This window comes from Eucalyptus grandis, chromosome 5 (genome assembly GCF_016545825.1).
Source record: "Eucalyptus grandis isolate ANBG69807.140 chromosome 5, ASM1654582v1, whole genome shotgun sequence".
Classification (NCBI taxonomy): domain Eukaryota; kingdom Viridiplantae; phylum Streptophyta; class Magnoliopsida; order Myrtales; family Myrtaceae; genus Eucalyptus; species Eucalyptus grandis.
This window is the reverse complement of record NC_052616.1, coordinates 61,519,597-61,538,317: the sequence shown is the minus strand read 5'-3', so window position 1 is coordinate 61,538,317 and position 18,721 is coordinate 61,519,597. Positions and strand designations below refer to the sequence as shown.

The 18,721-nt window shown below is 39.3% G+C and overlaps 1 protein-coding gene and 1 long non-coding RNA gene across 2 annotated transcripts; one reads left to right on the top strand and one right to left on the bottom strand.

Moving 5' to 3' along the window:
- The first annotated feature begins 6,024 nt into the window (after positions 1–6,024).
- On the top strand, positions 6,025–7,771 carry LOC104447692. Its single transcript, XR_005550726.1, has 2 exons — positions 6,025–6,878; positions 6,996–7,771. It is a non-coding gene; the product is annotated as an uncharacterized LOC104447692 (long non-coding RNA).
- Positions 7,772–13,645: 5,874 nt separating this feature from the next.
- LOC104445775 (laccase-15) lies at positions 13,646–16,966 on the bottom strand. The gene is made up of 7 exons (XM_039312093.1): positions 16,762–16,966; positions 16,068–16,222; positions 15,726–15,967; positions 15,491–15,616; positions 14,672–15,263; positions 14,126–14,475; positions 13,646–14,017 (listed from the first exon to the last, which is right to left on the bottom strand). Exons 1-7 carry the CDS (start codon positions 16,843–16,845, stop codon positions 13,884–13,886), a joined length of 1,683 nt encoding a protein of 560 aa, XP_039168027.1. The 5' UTR covers positions 16,846–16,966; the 3' UTR covers positions 13,646–13,883.
- Between the last annotated feature and the right edge of the window lie 1,755 nt (positions 16,967–18,721).

Below are 18,721 nucleotides of genomic sequence, written 5' to 3'. Positions count from 1 at the left end.
GAGGCATGGAATTACGAGTTGTGTACAACATTGATTTCAAAATAGGGTTTAAAAGTCATATGAATCGAGTTGGCGATAGAAGCCAAGCATCAATCAAAATTGGCCTAGGCGCTCAGCCAAAGCGCTAGAAACTAGAAAGTGCTCTAGCTTCCGGAAATTTTTAGGCGCCCAGACCTGGCCGGCAGCTCAGCCACTTCTTTGTCCGGCGCCCACTAGGTGGCCGGGGTTCGTCCAAGCACTGGGAGGGCCATCCTTTCCCATATTTGGTCGTCCATCATTGTCTTTATGTTCTCACAAACATTCTGATTGTTCTAATGATCACAAACTTGTATTGATTCCGAATTGAACCAAAACTTCGAGTCATAATCAACACAAAGTCGTTGAAATTTGAGCAATGTTAGGGTTTTACGGCACTTTTAAGTCGTCTTGCTTAATTGGCAATGTTGCAGCTCCTCTTTGTTGACATTCATGAACACATTATTCCCTTTGCCTCCTTTTCAGCATCTTTGTTATTTAATCACTTCGTCTATTACTCCACTTGAGATATTCAATTTAAAATGTCTCAGATATAACATTAGATTCTGGATTCATATACCTGTTTTTTTTAATGAAAAAGTTTGGCGATGCTCGAGAATACAGCTAGTGACAATATATTATAAAACCTAAACCCAAAACATTAATCTCATGTTGTTTTCGAGAAGACAATTGAAATTTATAATCAAGAATGATTGTTTAATTGGTATATTATTTTGACTATAATTCAAACTTATGATAGCTCGCATTTTAAACTAATTTAAATATATATATTAAAAATACTTTTGGGTCCCGATTCTCTGACTTTCCTTTTTACACATATATTTCCTTTAAGTGTTCTCCCCTAACAAGTTGAAACAATTTTCATTTACGCATCACAATTAAAAGAAATTGCGAAATTAACTTATGTAGATAACTGTAAACTATTTTCGGCTTATTACATTAGCAGATCGATTTGTTTTAGCAAAAATATCATAAATGTAAGCAAATACTAAAATAAAAAGAAACACTTACTAAGTGTATGAAAACTATACAGACCAAAAAAAAAAAAAGTGTATGTAAACTACAAAATATGAGAGCACTGCACGTATTAATTGTGCCTGGTGAACAGAGAACATAGAAGGATCCACTTATAAAGGATCTTGCGTTCATGGGTAAATCATAAAAGAATAATAAAAAGTTAAATATTTATGGCACGTTACAATATCTTAAGAGTTGACGTCATAAGTTTTATACAGACGTCATCAAATGTTTAAATTGTACGTGTATTTTAATAATCACGACGTTTAGAATATTCAAAACAATTTGCTTAGAGTTACGACAAAACTCATAAGCCTTAGTAAAATGAGGACAATATTCTAAATCATATTATTTAAACATTTACGGCATTGTGCATTAGGTCATGACGAATCCTCATCGCCGTTTTAAGATGTAAATCAATAAAAATCAAAGTATTAAAAAAATGTGGCATTTTGAAATGCATTATGATAAAATGTTGCGTAATCCTTTCCAAAGCACCTTTAGATATTGAAGATCGCATCATATAAATATTCACAATGTTTAGCTGAGCATTACAATGGAAAGGTCATAAGCCTTTGTAAAACCTCATAAAATTTTAAATATTTCATTACAACAGTTGGCATTGGGTTTTGGGGGGAGATGATAAACCTTTGTAAAGAAACATCGTAAAATATCAAAAATATATCAGTTAAATATGATGTTTTGAATTTTGTCACGATTATGTCATAAATTATCAGTGATATTTATCTATTTAGGACATTTTTTAACCGTGAAACATCATAACCCTTAGTAGAATGCCATAAAAAGAATTTAAAAATGTGCTATTTAAGGTTTTATAACATTTTGAATTAATTTACAAGGTTTATTGGTAAATTCAGAAAAGCTAATAAACGTTGGTAATTGATTAAATAGGAGTTACTAACTCACAACTAATTGCAAGTTAGTTATTGGAGACAAATTGATACACAAATTAAACTAAATTAAGTAGCTTCACAAAAAAAATCAGTTATTTTAAGGTGTAATTAAGAAAATCAAATAAACGCTAGTAAAAAATAAGAAAATTTCATAATTAATGTTGATATCTAAATTTTGAGGACCCAATTAATCATTTATTAATTGCATGAAAAATTATGGATTAAATTTAAACCCTAGCAAAAATTCTCATTAAATTATATAGGCACTAGCAACATTTGCATTACTGATTTGTATCAAGTGTGGGTCTGAGCCTCAGGTCACGTTTCCTTTTTTTTTTTTTTAGAGCCGAGGATCCCAGTTCTCGAGCCCGGGTGACCACCGAGCTCCTGATTTGTTAGTGTGGGTCTGGTCTAGACGTTTGATAAAACCTTCCGTTAGGCGACCCCATTTGATAAAAAGACGATAGCCACTGTTTTTGCCTTACCTCAAGCTCGTGTATCGTTATTCGAATCTGTTAGTCACCGGGCTTATCTTGTGTGAGGTTTTTTCTCGTTGATCTTGGCCATGGCGGTTACTTCCTTTGCATGCCCCCTTGCTTGTCGCCTTGTGAGAGTTTAGCTGTTGATGGTCGTCCGCAGGTGCTCCGGTGATCGACGACTTTTGTGGTTAAACCGCCAGAAAGGATGGTGAGTTGGTTTTGTGGTTTGACGTGGAAGGTCGTCGGAGCGGCAGTGCGGTATGGCGATCGGGTGTGGTCGGGGACGAGCGTCTTCACGATTGCTCATCTCTGTTCATCCCCGAGCGATGGACCAAGGAATGAGCGTTGAGCTTGATTAGGCCTATTCATTTTAGGGCCATTTGTGACACTTGAGCTTGAAAGGCTATTTTGGGGATACTTGGGCTTCACTTACTTTAGGATGGGCTTTCTTTGCTTAAAAAAAGTTCTTCATGGGCCACAATTTAATTATTTCAGAGTGGGCTTTAGGGCGGCCCATTTTTAAAATCCAACCTGGACCGATAGGGTCCGGGTCTCTTGACCCGGTCCGAATCCCTTTTTATAGTATCAAAATTCATTAAAAAGATGGAATGACATTCCTTGTACCAAGTCGAAAACTGAAGGTATTCGATGACTCTGAACGAGTCTTGATTCGGAGAACACAAAATGGAATGAAATCGCTGCGGAAAGCTAATTTGGGCATGTCTTGACTGCGTAAATGGCAAACTATGTCTGTGTGTACTAGGAGATGCACTGATTGTACATAGATTAGTGTCCAATGACTTGATTTTATCAGATTTGCTGCAGCATTAGTTGAATGTAATCCACCGAGTTGATGCAAGTATGGTGACATTTGATGTGCTCGAGTCAAACCTTTGCAGGAAGAGATTCGCCGGTCGAAACTCCAAATCAAATAAAAGCGATAATGCAGAATATCTAGCTAAACAGCGTGAAATATCAAGAACAACTTCAGCGAAAGTAAACACAGGGTTCGAGTCCAAGTGGCTCAAGGTAGCTCAATCTTCGAGCCATTAGAATCCACGGTTGAAAAGGACTACATTAAAGAGGAATGAAATCTTTATTTGAGGTTTTGAAGTTCATATTATTGCTATGTTCATTCTTTAAAATTGACGGGTACTTTTTCAGATTTACTTTTACAAACTAGGCCAACTAGTACAGTTAAAAAGTTCGGGTTTTATTAATTTTTTATTTTATTTAAATTCTCAATGAAACCAAACTATGAAATTTTAATGCCCACTTTCTAGAAACTCCATATCATACTTGTCCCTATTTATTTGAACATGAAAAGAGTTCCAAGCGTTGGCAGATTATAAATCACTCACGGGTCGAGACGATCAGCGAGTGGAAGGCTGGCTCAATCCACCCATGCCCGCCCAAGCTTGAAATGTAAAACTTTAATTAGCCTGGTCTTTCTAGATGTAAGCTTTTTGCTACTAGCGGGCTTTGGCAATTCTTGTCCAACTCGGCTTGGCCTATCCAGTATTCATTTTTAACTGCCGGAAAATGTTGAGTCTAACTTTTGGTCAAATGAGTCTAAGTACATAGAATGAATAGTCTATCCCCATCTTGTTATTGTAAGAGGATTTAAAATTTGCCCCCTTCTTCTAGCATGAAGACAGCAAAAGGCGAGACAACACTTGTGAAGAGCCCAGCCAAAAAAGGCGTAAACGCGTTTGGCATGTTTATTCTTTTTTTTGTTTTTTTTTTTTTGAACGAAATAGCAGAAAAAAGTTAAAACAAAAAAGTTGTTTCTCCCGAAAGAAACACTTCTTGGAAGGAACAAAAGAACAAAATCACTCTTCTCTCTCTTCTTCTTCTTCTTCTTTTTCTTCTTTTTTTCTTCTTTTTCAGCCTTGAGCCCAAGTTTCTTCTTGGGCTAGCTATTCGCCCGGCCCAAGGTGAGGCCGAGGCCCAACCACGTTTGTTCACGGAGCCGGAGGCCGGTGACCGGCCGAAGAAAAGAAAAATAAAAAGAAAGGAAAAATAAAAATAAAAATTGTTTAAAAAATTAAAAGAAACAAAAAAAATAATAAAATTTTATAAATATTCCCGGACCAAACTATTTTTTGTTCTGGGTCTATTCTTATTTGTCTATTCTTGATGAAACATTCATTCCTTTTGTTTCATTCAAAAATTGATAAAAATAGCTAGTTCTCGTGGATTTTTGTACCAAGCCCAAAGTTTCCAGGTCCAAACATTGATAAATAGTCATATTTTGGAAAATAATTTTCAATTTTTTAGAGAAGAATTCGTTTTCATGAATTTAAACAGAGGTTTTTTGTTAGAAGGAAAATATTTTTCATTAACTCATATTTCTAAGAAAACCAAATTCTGGAATATGAGAAAAAAATTTCCCAAAATTTTTTTTTCCTTAGTCAATATTAATAAGAAAATACTCTTTCTTTGTTTAACAGACAAAACCTTTATTGTTTTATTCGTTTTAAATTTAAACGCTTAGTCAATATTAATAAGAAAATACTCTTTCTTTGTTTATGTATTTCAGAGGCATACATACCTAGTTTAACCTTGAACTTTATGGTTATAAAGTCAATTTCGACGGCAAAGGGAAGAACGGAGGCGAGGCAGCGGCGAGAGAGGTGGAGACGTCAAACCGAGCCTAGGGTTTTTGCCCTTTGGGCTGTTTTTTAAATGATTATAGGTTGCAACTCTGGGGAAGAAAACTGAAATAAAGTGACCCATTTAAATCCTTTTCTTTATTAATACATGATAAAGCTAAAAAATAAATGAATAGACTTCACTAGATATTAAATAATGATAAATTTACTGAAAAATATAAATTTATTTTGACGATAACTTTTGTTAAAGTAAAAAATGTCTTTTCAATTTTTTATGAATAAATTTATTAATGTTATTAGTATAGATTTATTAACCACGGAATTTTCGTGTCTCTCAACCTCTGTCCACGACTGAAGTGGGGCTTTATGAACTTTGCCAATTATAGGGCAAATTCAGAACGGGGAAAGAAGACCAGGATACCATGAATAGATATCACAGCTGCCAAGGCCTCTATTTTTCGAAACAGCATAGTGAGTGAATCTGATGTGGTGGTGCCTATCAAGCTTCACAGTCAGTTCTTTGGCTCCTTACTGATTAAGCATCGTTGCAATTTCAAACAACCGCATGAAAATCCATCGAATGTGAATGCTTTTAATAAATGAAACAAGCAGTGTTCTTAGGACAATGTGAGCGCGTGTTTTGATTGAAATTAGTGGTAACTACTCGCCATCTCGTAAGCACGTAGATTTGACCTTGGAGAAGCTACCCAATTTGTTTTCTCTGCGTTGTGTATGCTGGGCAAACTTCCAAGCGAGTTCAAATAGAAAGACTTGAGAAGTTTCTCAGCACTTAACTTTGTTCAGAAAAGGAAAGTAAGGGAAGGCGCTTTTGTGCTCAATAATTGGATGGTAGAAGCAAATCGAGAGAATATTTGGATGTGAGAAGACAACCTTGTGATAAAGACAAGGTTTTAGGGTCAGCAAGGATTCTGCCTAAATCTACAACACGCATCGTTTCTCATTAAACACTCGATGTGCACTTTGAGGGCTATATCTAACCCTTCATTGTAAACATTGGCATTGGTGAAGTCATGGTTTCTGCATTCTGCTGAGAGTGATCTCCCTTTCGGGAGCTTGAGCTCACAAGCTGTGGGCTGCACCCTCCAGCGAGAAAATCCCATGTACGAGGTGCACGAGCCCAAAACGGGCGTTTACAAGGACGGGGAAGAACTCTTGGGGCAAGATTTGGACCCCGGTGTTACCTCGTCACAGAGGGGGCCAGCGACGATGCCACAAAAGTTTGGCTGGTAAAAAACTCGCGGGGCAAGTTTTGGTGCCATCGCCAGTGGCCCTCTATCCGACGACAGTAACACCGTGGTCCAAATAGGTCCCGCAAGCTCTGGTGAAGACGCTGCTGGAGTAGAACTGGAACTCGAATCCCCCGGCGTTGATGGCCACGGAAACTGGTTGATTTGCGACTGCCTTTTGCAATGCCTTCTCGCTATTGGCGGGACTGACTTCACAGCTCTTTATGTTTGCGGCGGGGTGCGATGCCGATCGACATCGCATTCACTGTCCATACCTGCGCGTGGATAGTTCATATCGGTTGTGAGGTTGTGCTTCTTGATGAACTGGAATGCGCTATCCATGTAGCCGCCTTCGCATCCTTGGTCCTGGCCACCGATGTCGCAGTCGACCAACTCCTGCTCAGAGAGAGAAATCAATTTTCCAGTGGTTATTCTGTGAATGCCCTCCACAGCCACTGTGCTCCTACGAGGCCGCATCTTTCAAGTACAGAAACGTCACCACAGCGCCTTCTAGCATGGATTGGAGAAGGAAGGGATCCGTGATGCCGATTAAGAACCAAGGCGAATGTGGTAAGTTGACGCGATTTAATTCATGAATGAGCATTATTTGCCTTCATTAATCAATTGAACACTCTTTGAGCCTATATGTTGTTAAAACCCTTAATGGTCCTACAAAATCGTATTCAGGACTGTCGTTCCTGTTTTCGTTGCAAAAACGTAGGATCTTGCTGGGAATTTTCAGCGGTGGCTGCTGTGGAAGGAATTCACCAAATAACCATGGCGAAATTGATTTCTCTCTCCGAGCAAGAGTTGGTCAATTGTGACAGTCGGTGGCCAGGACCAAGGATGCGAAGGCGGCTATATGGATAGCGCATTCCAGTTCATCGAGAAGCACGAACTCACAACCAAGACGAACTATCCCTACACAGGCGTGGATGGCGAATGCAATGTCGAATCGGCATCGCACCCACCACGAACATAAAGGGCTATGAAGACGTTCACGCCAACAGCAAGAAGGCATTGCGAAAGGCGGTCGCCAATCAGCCAGTTTCTGTGGCCATTGAAGCCGGAGGATTCGAGTTCTAGTTCTGCTCCAGCAGCGTCTTCACCAGAGCTAGCAGGACCAATTTGGACCACGATGTTACCGCCATCGAATATGGGGCCAGCGACGATGGCACCAAATTTTGGCTGGTGAAGAACTCGTGGGGCCAGGCATGGAGCGAAGGGTGTTACATATGGATGCAGTGCGATGTTGGAGCAAGGGAAGGCCTCTGCGGCATAGCCATGAACGCCTCTTATCCTACTGCATGATGTAAATACATTTTTACGTGATGTGTTTATTGCATACTGACATCTCGTTAAGTAATCAAGTACATCTATATGCCGAGTGATTGGAATGTAATATCGAAATTTCATATATCTGCAAACCTAGGTTGCTTGCTTAGCTCTACATATAGAGCAAATTCAGGAGCTTATCAATTTCATAAGTTGTCGTTTCCACTATAGCCAATACAAAAGCTTAAAATCCAGCAAGTATTCTCCACTTCCCGAACCAAACCCACGGTAGGTTGTGTTCCGATTTTTTTTGTTGGTCGTGCCAACTCAGGGTCGGCTTCTCGAGGACCTTGGCTCGGAGGCACGCGAGGCAGGTGGACGTAGCTCAATCTTCGGGTTCGTCCACCGTCCAACGCCGTGAGCCGGGTAGGGACCCTCAGCCGAACCTCCCCTGTTTTCATGCCCTGTTTCTCTCTCCTCAGTGTGCGCATATTAACTGCTCGATGAAATGTCCGAGTTAAACACGCGATCGTACTCTTCGTTTGTGGCCGAAACTTGCTAAACTTCATGTTTATATTGGGAACGAATGAGTCGTCCCATGCTGAAGCCGACTTATGACAGTCCTTTGTTTGTTGTTCTCAATCCAAGTTTGCTTGTCGGGATCCCCTCAATCAACGCCCGCTGAATGTTCGATAAAATGCCTCAGCCGAGTTTGACTAAAGCATGTGTTTTGAAAACCCTAAAGCATGTTTAGCATGAGTTCACATATTTAAGTTTTGACTTACGTAAAAAACTTAGTTTAGCCATATTGAATCTAAAAAGACTACGATTACATGCTTGTTTTCTTTTTATAGGTTGACTGTGTCTTAGGGTTAAGATGTAAATACGATATGATTAATTGCTTGCACGCGTGATTAGAAAAGTCTATCTAGTTTCATTCCTACAGCATTGTGAGTAATTGACAAAAGAACAACTATTTTATAGTAAGAATTGCCTTCCATTGATGGCTCAATTAAGTTGAGAATTTACTACTAGCATATGAAACGCAACATTCCTTTCTGAAACATGCATAATATGATGAATTGATTATTTATCGTTAAACAAGCCAACAATGCTAGTTTTGGTGGCATATCCATACCCTACATTGTGTGGACGGATAAAAATTTGGAAGGATTGGAGAAAGGAGAAGGGTAGGAAAAAATACTATCATGTTTCAATCGAGGGAGAGTAATATCAATTGAAATATCTACGATTCTATAAAACAACGCAATTCAGACATATTGTTAGTAAAATGTAAATCTGAAACAATGTTGTACAATGATTTTTTTTGTCAGTCCTACTCTATGCCTACTCTATACTCACTCTCAGACTTTTGTCATGTCTCTTGTAGGGCGTGGGAGTCGAAATCTATTCCTAAAACTTATGCGTCTCCACCCCATCCCCCCTTGAGAAGGTGATGATTTGAACCCCTTACCTCCCCCTTCCATGTTGGAATGGTGGTCACTAGGGTGAATCCCGTAGTTATTAGGGGTGAGCAGCGGTTTAGGGTCGACCGACCTGGACCCCTGACCGCCCAACCCCGCCGGTCCCGGTCCGGTTCCCAAGGGGACCGGGTCGGTCCTTGGTCTCGAAATTCCAGGACCAACACCGTGCATGCGGGTTGGTCCTCGGCCCTAAGAGTTTGGGTCGGTCCAACCTCGACCAACCCCGTATATTATATTATATTATTTATAATTCTTTTATATATTCAAACCTAAACAAAATGTCTATTATATTATATTATATTGAGATGTTCTATCAATAGCACTAATAGTAATTTTAAGTATTAATTATGTGCCGTTTGTTTTGTTTTCAAGTGTTTAGAAGTTCAAGTGAATTAACAAGATGTGAAGTTATATATTCATGGTTTATATTAAGTATTTTGAACTTTTTATGATTTAATTGTATTTTACTAATGAATTTCAGCTGCACTTTGCTTTTCAATTTGTGTCAAATGGTAGAAGTTTTTGAAGAGTAGAGTAGTAATCGTTAGCAGTTGCTACGGTGATTTGCTAGTCAAGTGGTGTAAAGCTCATTTTTTGGTTGAGTAGATTCTACATGATCAAATGCTAGTCAAGTGGTGCGAAGCTCATTTTTTGGTTGAGTGAACTCTACATAATCAGGAAAACGCTTTTGCATATGGTGTTATAAATATTAAAGATAGATGATTACAAGAACTTTACATCTTGTCACATATCTCGATGAGCGGTTAGCGGATATGAAATTCCTATTATTGTGTCATCTTAAATTTGCTAAATATGTATTAGTATTTTATAATTTAGTTATACAATACCGTATTGTTGATAGATGTGTAATTTGAATTTGTAGGTTTGCTTTAGGAAGTATAAAAAATAAGACGAAAAAATTATTGATCGGTCCCGGGTTGACCACGAACCGGACCGAACCCATTGGGTCGGTCCGGTCCTTGGTCCCAGCTCAATAGGGTCGGTCCTCGGCCCTAAAATTGAGGACCGACACCTGCATTTTGCACGGCGGAGTTGGTGCAGGGTTAGGGGGTGGCCCGGACCAACCCGGACCATGCTCACCCCTAGTAGTTATGTTGTACAATGATAGAGATGATGCTACTGTTGGGGTTTTCTCGCATGAATAACTGTTATCTATACACACAAGACTAATTCAAAACTGTAACCTGCACGTGCTTGCACCGGTTGTCATATCTCTCTCTCGGTCGCAAACATCAAGCCACCGGCTATCTTCCTATGGCCACCACCATCACATTGTTGCCCAAGTCATCATAGTACCATTTGACCGCCGATTGCCACCATCTCGTGCGCGCGCCGGGGGGGATCAAGGTTGAATACCTAGATCCATGGTCGACAGTGGCGATCAATCTCAAATGGCCTCTAGTCGAGGTTTCACTCTAGCTTTTGTGGGCTTTGGCCCATAGATTACTCATGAGACCATATAATCCCATGCTTAATCTTAGTTTGTTTCACTAATCTTAGCAAATATACATCAACATCCACAAATCGTTAACTGGACTCCCACTGAAAACAAAATCATTGAGGGGATTAGTGAACTTGACTTTTAATATTCATTAAATAATTACTTATTCAAATCATCTCTCGCAATTAATAAGAACTATAGTTTATTTCTGGTATTTACAACTTAAGATGGCTATTGAGATTTCCGACCCTTCTTCTACTAAATGTTTAGAGAAATTATATGGACCTTTGTTAAAAAAAAACATTTGAATAGGGTTCATGATAGTGTCACGTAATATAACCTACTTAACAAATAGCAACCGATTTACTAATTATAAGGATTTGTTTACTATAATTTTATCATTACTCTAATAATCAATGATATTCACACTATTTTTGGCACATCTAAGCGTCTCGAATGTATGCAATTCATGAAAATTGAACACTAATTCTAGTGATCAGTTATTATCAGTTATTAGTTGATGCCATGCGCATTCTTTTAATTAATATATATCTAAAATATAAGCTGCAGTACTATGCAAAGTGAAACCCATTTATTTTGGACTGCGTTGAGTTCATCAAAGAAAAAAGAGGAATCCCTGGAATATATGCGCTTCCGGAAATAGTAGAGTAGTTACCTAACTTTTTTAATGCAACGCATGTCCTACAATAAAAAGGGACCTAAGTTTGTTTGAAATTTATTATTCTCCATATTTCCGACATATTAAATTGCCAGTGTCCAGACAAATATCACTAGTGCTATTGAGCATAGTGACCTTGTCCATGCGGATTACCCAAAGGTTGTTAGAGATCAAGGAGAATATATATATAAATTTAGTCTCGAACTTTTCAATTTTATCAATTTTATCCTAAATCATTGCGTGAAAATTCAATGTAGTTAGTTCAGTTAATTTTCATCGAAAATCATTGAAGTGGCAGCATAGTTGAGACAAAGGTCCCTGACATCTCTAAAACATGAATTTTGTACATATGAACTAATGATGGGATAAGGGTTCTATTTCAGTAACTACTCTACCACTCCCACTCCAATTCGCAAAATATTTTCTGCTACCCTCTTATAAAACAAGAGCATAAATACTTTATCCACACCTTGGTCACCCTATAATTTAAACCTTAGAACCAGCTCCTCCATTTCCCCTCCAAATGTTTATTTTTTGACCATGTCGTTAGTCGGAAATACAGTATGTTAATTGGTTTGGACCGGACTTATTATAGATGGGCCGCATGCATCTTTGGGCTACATTAGCGGAAGTAATGTTGTGAAAATTTATGAATCGGTACCAACTATACCGAACCTTATTTTGCAAAACAGGTCCCACTCTAGGGGCTTTTTGGAAATTTTCGAATAATCAAAAGCAGAATTTTTTGAAAATAATAAATGGGTTACGAAGCGGATAATAAATACAAATTAGGCAGTCCTACCACTCGGTCCACTCAGTGGTCGGCATATGGCACCCATTGAACATATTCAAAAATTCACTTTCTTGTTTTAATATTTCAAAATTTGGGTCTCTCTCCCTTGTCTTCGAGCTTCGTGACTGTCGCACCCCCTGCGACATCATCGCTGGACCTGTTAAAATGAGTCTTAAACATATATATTCACTCAAACTTGTTGAAATTGGTAGTATATAAGTCACCTCGAATTTGACCCTGGCCCATTTTTTTGCTAAACAATTTAAAGAATAGAAGGCCATATGGCCCAATGCAAAGAAAATGGCCCAAACACAAGAGGCCCTTCTTTTGCGTCCGATTTCAGGCTCCATGCCGACAGCCTCCTCTCCACCCTCCACAAGACGCTGGTCTCCGTCGCGCCGGAGACCTTCGCCGAGCGGGCTCACGACGGTGCGGAGGTCAACGTCTAGTCATGAAGCGTCATCATCTTTGTCCTCAACGTTGGCTACCTCTTCTACAGCGACCGCAACCTCATGGCAATGTATTGCAAGATCTACAAAGGCGAGTTCCGGTGCCCAAAGTGGACATCTCCGGATCTCTGACGGTTCCTTTCATGCCTCCGGGACATGAACCCGGAGACCCGGATCACCGTCGACGAGATGATGAGTGACCCGTGATTTCGAAAGAAAAATCAATAGCTGTCTTGCATATTTTTCTTTCTATTTTTATTTAGAGATGTCTTAGGCCTTTTCACCTGCTTTTTGGGTGAATTATGTAGGTAGATTTGGGTTTGGGTCTAGATTAGATTGGGTATGAGCTATGTAAATTATTTAGTAAATAAATGAGCTAATGTGAGTTAAATGAGTGGATTTCGATTGAACCCATTTATGATGCACCCAAATCCAACCCAACCTAACCCAACCCATCCATTTTCCACCTTTATTCATCTCCCAATGCCCTCTTTCCCAGCCCGAGGCCTACCATTTCGTCATGTAGCTCCTCTCCACCGTCTGCCATCGCCTTCGGGTCGTCCATCGTGACATGAATCACGACAACGTCCTGGTCGACCTGCGCAACAAACCAAAGCTCCCCGACTTCGGGTCAGCGATCAGCTTGTTGGCGAGGCTAGGGCGTGGTGGAGACACTGTACTACGTCAAGTCGGAGGTGTTGCTGAGGAGGAAATCACTATCCAATGAAGAAAGGAATCAAAATCCGCCTTTTAATTCCACAACCATCTAAAACCCCTCGAGTAGAATAAGATTTTGCTCACCAATTCAGAACGAGAACGAGCAAACCCCAATAAGAAGAAAGGAAGAAAAGAGTATGAAAGGAAGAAGTGAAATGCAAGGTGCAAAAGAAGAGAGACAAAAAAGTAAAAGGTCAGGCCCCACTTGGACACACGACAAACATGTATCAATCATTAAGTGGCTCGAGAATACGATGATGTGTTGGGGCGGGACTACATAATATTTTCTCAATATATAATAATAGATCTAGCCATTGATGGTTCCGCTTGCACCGACCTTTTCATGTCAACATCGCAAGTTGGCACGCATTTTTGGCTGAATTTGTTCCATACATATATTATTTTACATGTTGTATATATTTCACTATGCTGACTTTGTTTGACAACCTTGTAGTAAATTATCCTTTTAGTCAATATCTTTGAAAACTTCACCCCTATCAATCGACTTTATGGATTCATTGTCGGCAACGGAAAAATACATTTCAAGTCACTCGTGGGACCGAACAAAAACTTTTTACTTGCCGACACAAGTGTTACAATTGAAACTTATTAGAATGATGCCGCATTGCAAACTTCGACACAACATTCAGATGGTTTATTCCCAGTGTGATATCAATAGCTTTTGTCCTAAGGACTAGAAGCAAACAACATCCTGATTACGAGCAAGGAGGCACGTCGTCGGGCGGTGGAAGCACCTTCTGATCATCGTTCGGCCCATCTTTGACGACGATGACTGTGTCCATTCCCCAGCTCGCATGGCGTTCTAAGTGACAGTGCATGAACCACACCCCTACAAGCACCCGTAACAGAATAGTCTGTCAATTATGTGTTTATGTACAAGTATAAATCTGTGCAAGGTATATGTTTCTATGCGTTTCTACCGATAAAATCATAGTACCTGGATTATCGGCTTTGAATCTGATTGCTGTCCACCCATTTTTGGGGAGTCCGACGGTGTTAACGAAAGGCGGATCAACTGTATTATACTGCGATACATAGGAGTCGCTGAAATTTCCGTCGCCCATCCCGACGACATAAAAGCTATAGCCGTGCAAATGCATGGGGTGATTCTCCGCTGCTCCGAGATTGGTCCCTTGGAATCTTATTTCGACCTCCTCATTATGGTTAATCATCAACACTTCGGTAGTCACATTGGCAGCTTCCCCTAAGGCCGATACATTCCCGGTATAGTCGAACACGAAAGGTGGTGTATCCGGAAAAGTTTTGTTGTAGACTCCTTGGAGATTGCTGCACGCACCACACAAACATAATGTTATAGAACATTTAGATGTTGAATTATGCCTTCGCTTTAAGACGATGAAGGTTTTAACCAGTTAAATTTGTTCGATTTGAAGAATGTTTCAGCCCGAATGAACTCTTATCGGTTGGAGAAAGATATTCAATCTGAACAAATAGGATCAAATTTTTTAGGTCTAACACTTACTTGTAGTATGCTTGGAGAATGCTGATTGAGGGAGCCGAAAAACTAATGTTGTTCAAGCTTGCTGAATGCATTGAGCCATCTGGACCGTTACATGTTTGATTAGCAGGACATGGCTGCTGATTCACGGACACCGTGATCGTAATGTTCCTAGTGATGTTGGTCGGAATTGTGGACGGATGTTCTGCACTATTCAAACTCCTCAACCGAATGGTGAAGTTTCCGGCATCACTCTTATTGGTCAAACCTGGAAGCTCGGGTAATACCGGAGTCTCTGATTGGTTATAAGTGCCGGTGTATTGGAATATCCCCCTAGTGACATTGTCATTGGACGGGGCATTGGTGTCGACGAACGGACTAAAAACCATATAATAGCGACCGGGGGTTTGGTTTGCAGTGACCAAAACATCCATTGTTTGACCGGGAGTTATCATGAGGTACTCAGTATTAAGCGGCTTTAAATAAGCTCCGTCCATTCCGACCACGGTAATATTGTGGTCGGCTATGCCGAAAAACATCTCTTCGTTCAACCCGGAATGGATGATGCGGAGGAGATAAGTTTTTCCTTGCACAGCTGTTAAATTGTACGTCGAATCTGCAAAAAAAAAAATACCATATTAAATAGTATATGACGGAAATCCTGAAATTACTCATCCTATATGAAAATCGTCATTAATTAATTTTAAGGCATCATCATTTTGCATAGATCTCATTTCATTTAGTGTAGAGTGGTAAGGTTTTATTTCATTACCTATGAATAAGACCTTTTCTTTTTTATATTAATAGCATATATCAGGTTCACGTATTTAATAGAATTGGTACCATTTGAGCATGAATAACTATCTCCTGGTTGACCATTGATGGTATAGGCCACAGACAAATCTGGATCACCTCCGGTTGCGAGAGCCTCATCAATTATGTCCTTTGTATCTCTTGCATACCATTCAGCTGCATGCCAAATTGTAGTTTTGTTAAGAAAAAACAATACTAACTATTATTTGTGCATGTAGGAGTGAAAACTTATTTTTGACATTTAAGTTAGTTGAAAGTAGCATACATATCACGATTGTGTGTTGTTCGTCAAACTTGTAAGGGTAGTTGGTGCCGTTGACAGGCAAAATGATTATAGGGCCGTGTATAGTGGCACGTGTCCAGTCACTATGAGCGTGCCACCATAGTGTGCCCTCTTCTTCAGTGAGTATGATTTTTTGAAGGAAACTTGAGTTTGTAGGGATCGGGCATTGTGTGATGTACTCCGGGCCGTCGGACCAGGGATATCTTATTTGTCTCACTCCATGCCTGCATGTGTGTATAATATTAGGAGGGAGGGAGGGAGGGAGGGAGGGAGAGAAGAAAGTGGGGGGTGTAGAGGATGGATGTGGAATGGTTTTATTTTTACCAATGAATAGTGACTCCATAAGGTCCTGTGTTGGTGACATTAACGTAGATGGTGTCGCCTTTGTGAGCATGAATCTCTGGCCCAGGAAACAGACCATTCACAGTCAATACGGTCTGATTTGTCCCACATAACATCTGAATAGGTGTCTCCTTCACCTGCAACAAATAAAAAAATCATCCCATAAATTTTGGACCGTTAAACATCTCAAATAATCTCTCTTAAAAAAATTGATGCTAAACCGCTTTGGCGCGTCATTGTCTACAAATGGCATTAACTTATTCAAAGGCCTGCACCTGCACTTTCTTCTGGCATAAAGACTCCAAATGGGGTGGGTAACCACCACCCAAAGAAATAATTAAACAAATCATACAACTGTAGATTTTGCGGAATTACTACTAAAGTATCAAGAAGCTCAAATTTTCAGAAAAAGTCATGTAGATTTGCATTTGAAAGCTGTAATGCTCGGCCTCAAGCATAGTCTGAGATTTAGCTAGCTGAAGATTTAGATGTGAAGGAGATTCTTGTATCAAATATCCATATATAACAATATCTATAAATCACGAGGTCGGGGTCAGCTGCAATACTTCTAAAAGAGTCTAAAACTTGTAATGAATGTGCCGGAGTCACTAAATGTTCTACATGGCCCAAAAAAGGACAAAACTAAAGTGCTCAAGAAGGGGATGTTCCTACTCACCACGAAATCATAGTAGAGGACTTCGCCTTGAGCCATGCAAAAGAGCAGGGTCATGGTGACCACAAACCCTAGAAATGTTCCCATCTCTCTCTCTCTCTCAACAAGAGAAAAATGAACTTGTAACAATCACTTGATCCAGAACAAAGAAGGAGACTTGTGTTGTACTCTCTGTCTCTTTCTTCTTGTGACCTTCACCTTCCATCGAAGGGGGCTACTTATAGGAGAATTCTTTCAATGTTTCGGTGATCTCTGTACAGACTCTAGACGCTACCTGTCTGCCCCACATGAAAACGAATTTCGTCGTATTGTCCACAAAAACGCGTGCTCATTTTCTCCGTGTTCCCATAGGCATTAACGTTTTCTTGAAGGATTGCTCGTCAGAAAAGTTACCCGATCTCAGCCATATATTCTTTCTTTTTCCTGGTGGACACCAAGTCCACTGGTCCCACGTTACCCCCGAAATTCATGGTAAACAAATTCACTGGAAGTCGAGAGATATTCGGCAGTGAAAACTGAATTTAGAAAGAAAGCACAAGAGGAAAATGTTTTTTTTTTCTTTATAATGGTTTATCAATTGCGAAATAGAAGAGAATAACTACAGAATTTTAGCTAATGTTCTAGGTGCTCTAGTCGAAAGGAGGCAAGTTGTGCCTTGAGTTGAATGAATGATCATCGGATTTCACGCGAATTATCTTATTGGCGTCGCCCGTAATGCGGCGTAAACAATTAATGCATGCTAATTTTTTCTCTATTTAGTCAGCTCCGGCAATCAAAGAAGGAAACTTTATAGCTTTTTAGTAGGTTTACTTTTGACGTGTAAACAAAAAATTTAGAAGTCAGACCATTCCTCAAAATGTGTGACCGCCTTTTAAGAAACTCCTCTGGTATGACCATCTTTCAAAGAGCACAATGTTTTTTTTTTTTTTTTTTACCACAAAGATTGTGTAGATTATTGAAGTAACAATAAAGCACAAAAATTAGCATCCTCCTGTATATAAAAATCTCAGAAAGAAAATTAGAAAATCGATTTCTTCAAAAGAAGAAGATAATGCAAAATGCAAAAGATAGGAAGAAAAACCCAATTTGGGTATTTTGTATGTTACTTTTCCAATATGAAATGATGGCTTAAAGTCATGGACTCGTGGCTACTTTCCGTGAGGTCTATAAAGTAGGATATAACCTAAGATCAACCGACCTTGGTTACTATGCAAAAAAAGAGCGTGTACGAAATATAAGTGAAATGTCCAATAAGTTATAAACTTGTTATTTAGATGCTACTTCAATTTTAAATTTTTAAATTTTGTTAATTTAATTTTAAATTTGTGTGAAATTTCAAAGTAGTTCTTTCAGACAATTTTTAGCAGAGATCATTGACGTGATGATGTGTCATATAGAATGGTTGGCGATGATTAGATTGCTACGTCAGCGAGTTTTAATGAAAATTAATCAAAATGACTACATTGAAATTTTGCGCAAATATTATGAAGATTTTAGACTGAATTGCCACTCGTGCAATAGGTTTAAGATTCATCGAGTAATTTTTTCATGGGAAAAAGTCATCAAAAATCCCAAACTTTACTTAATGTGATAAATTTACCTCATTTTTTTTTGTGATATTAAAAACCCCAAACTTTGTCAACTGTGATGCATTTACCTCAAGCTTTTTTTTTTTTTTTTTGTAATAGAAAAAATTCCAAATTTATATCCGCATGACATTTACCCCAAACTATAGGACATTTTCATGTTTTACTTTTTGCTTTTCTTTTCCTTTATTTTCTTCTCCTCTCTTCCATTTGCCGACCTTGGTGGAGGGAAGTTGGACTTAGGAAATGGCCATCTTCACTGACGTTGGCGAGAGTCACCCTCACCTAGGCGAGCGAGGGTGGCCCTCCCTTGGGTCAAGCTAGGACAACCCTCGCTTGACGACGGAGCGAGGGTGGTCCTCGCTTGAGTTTGGCTT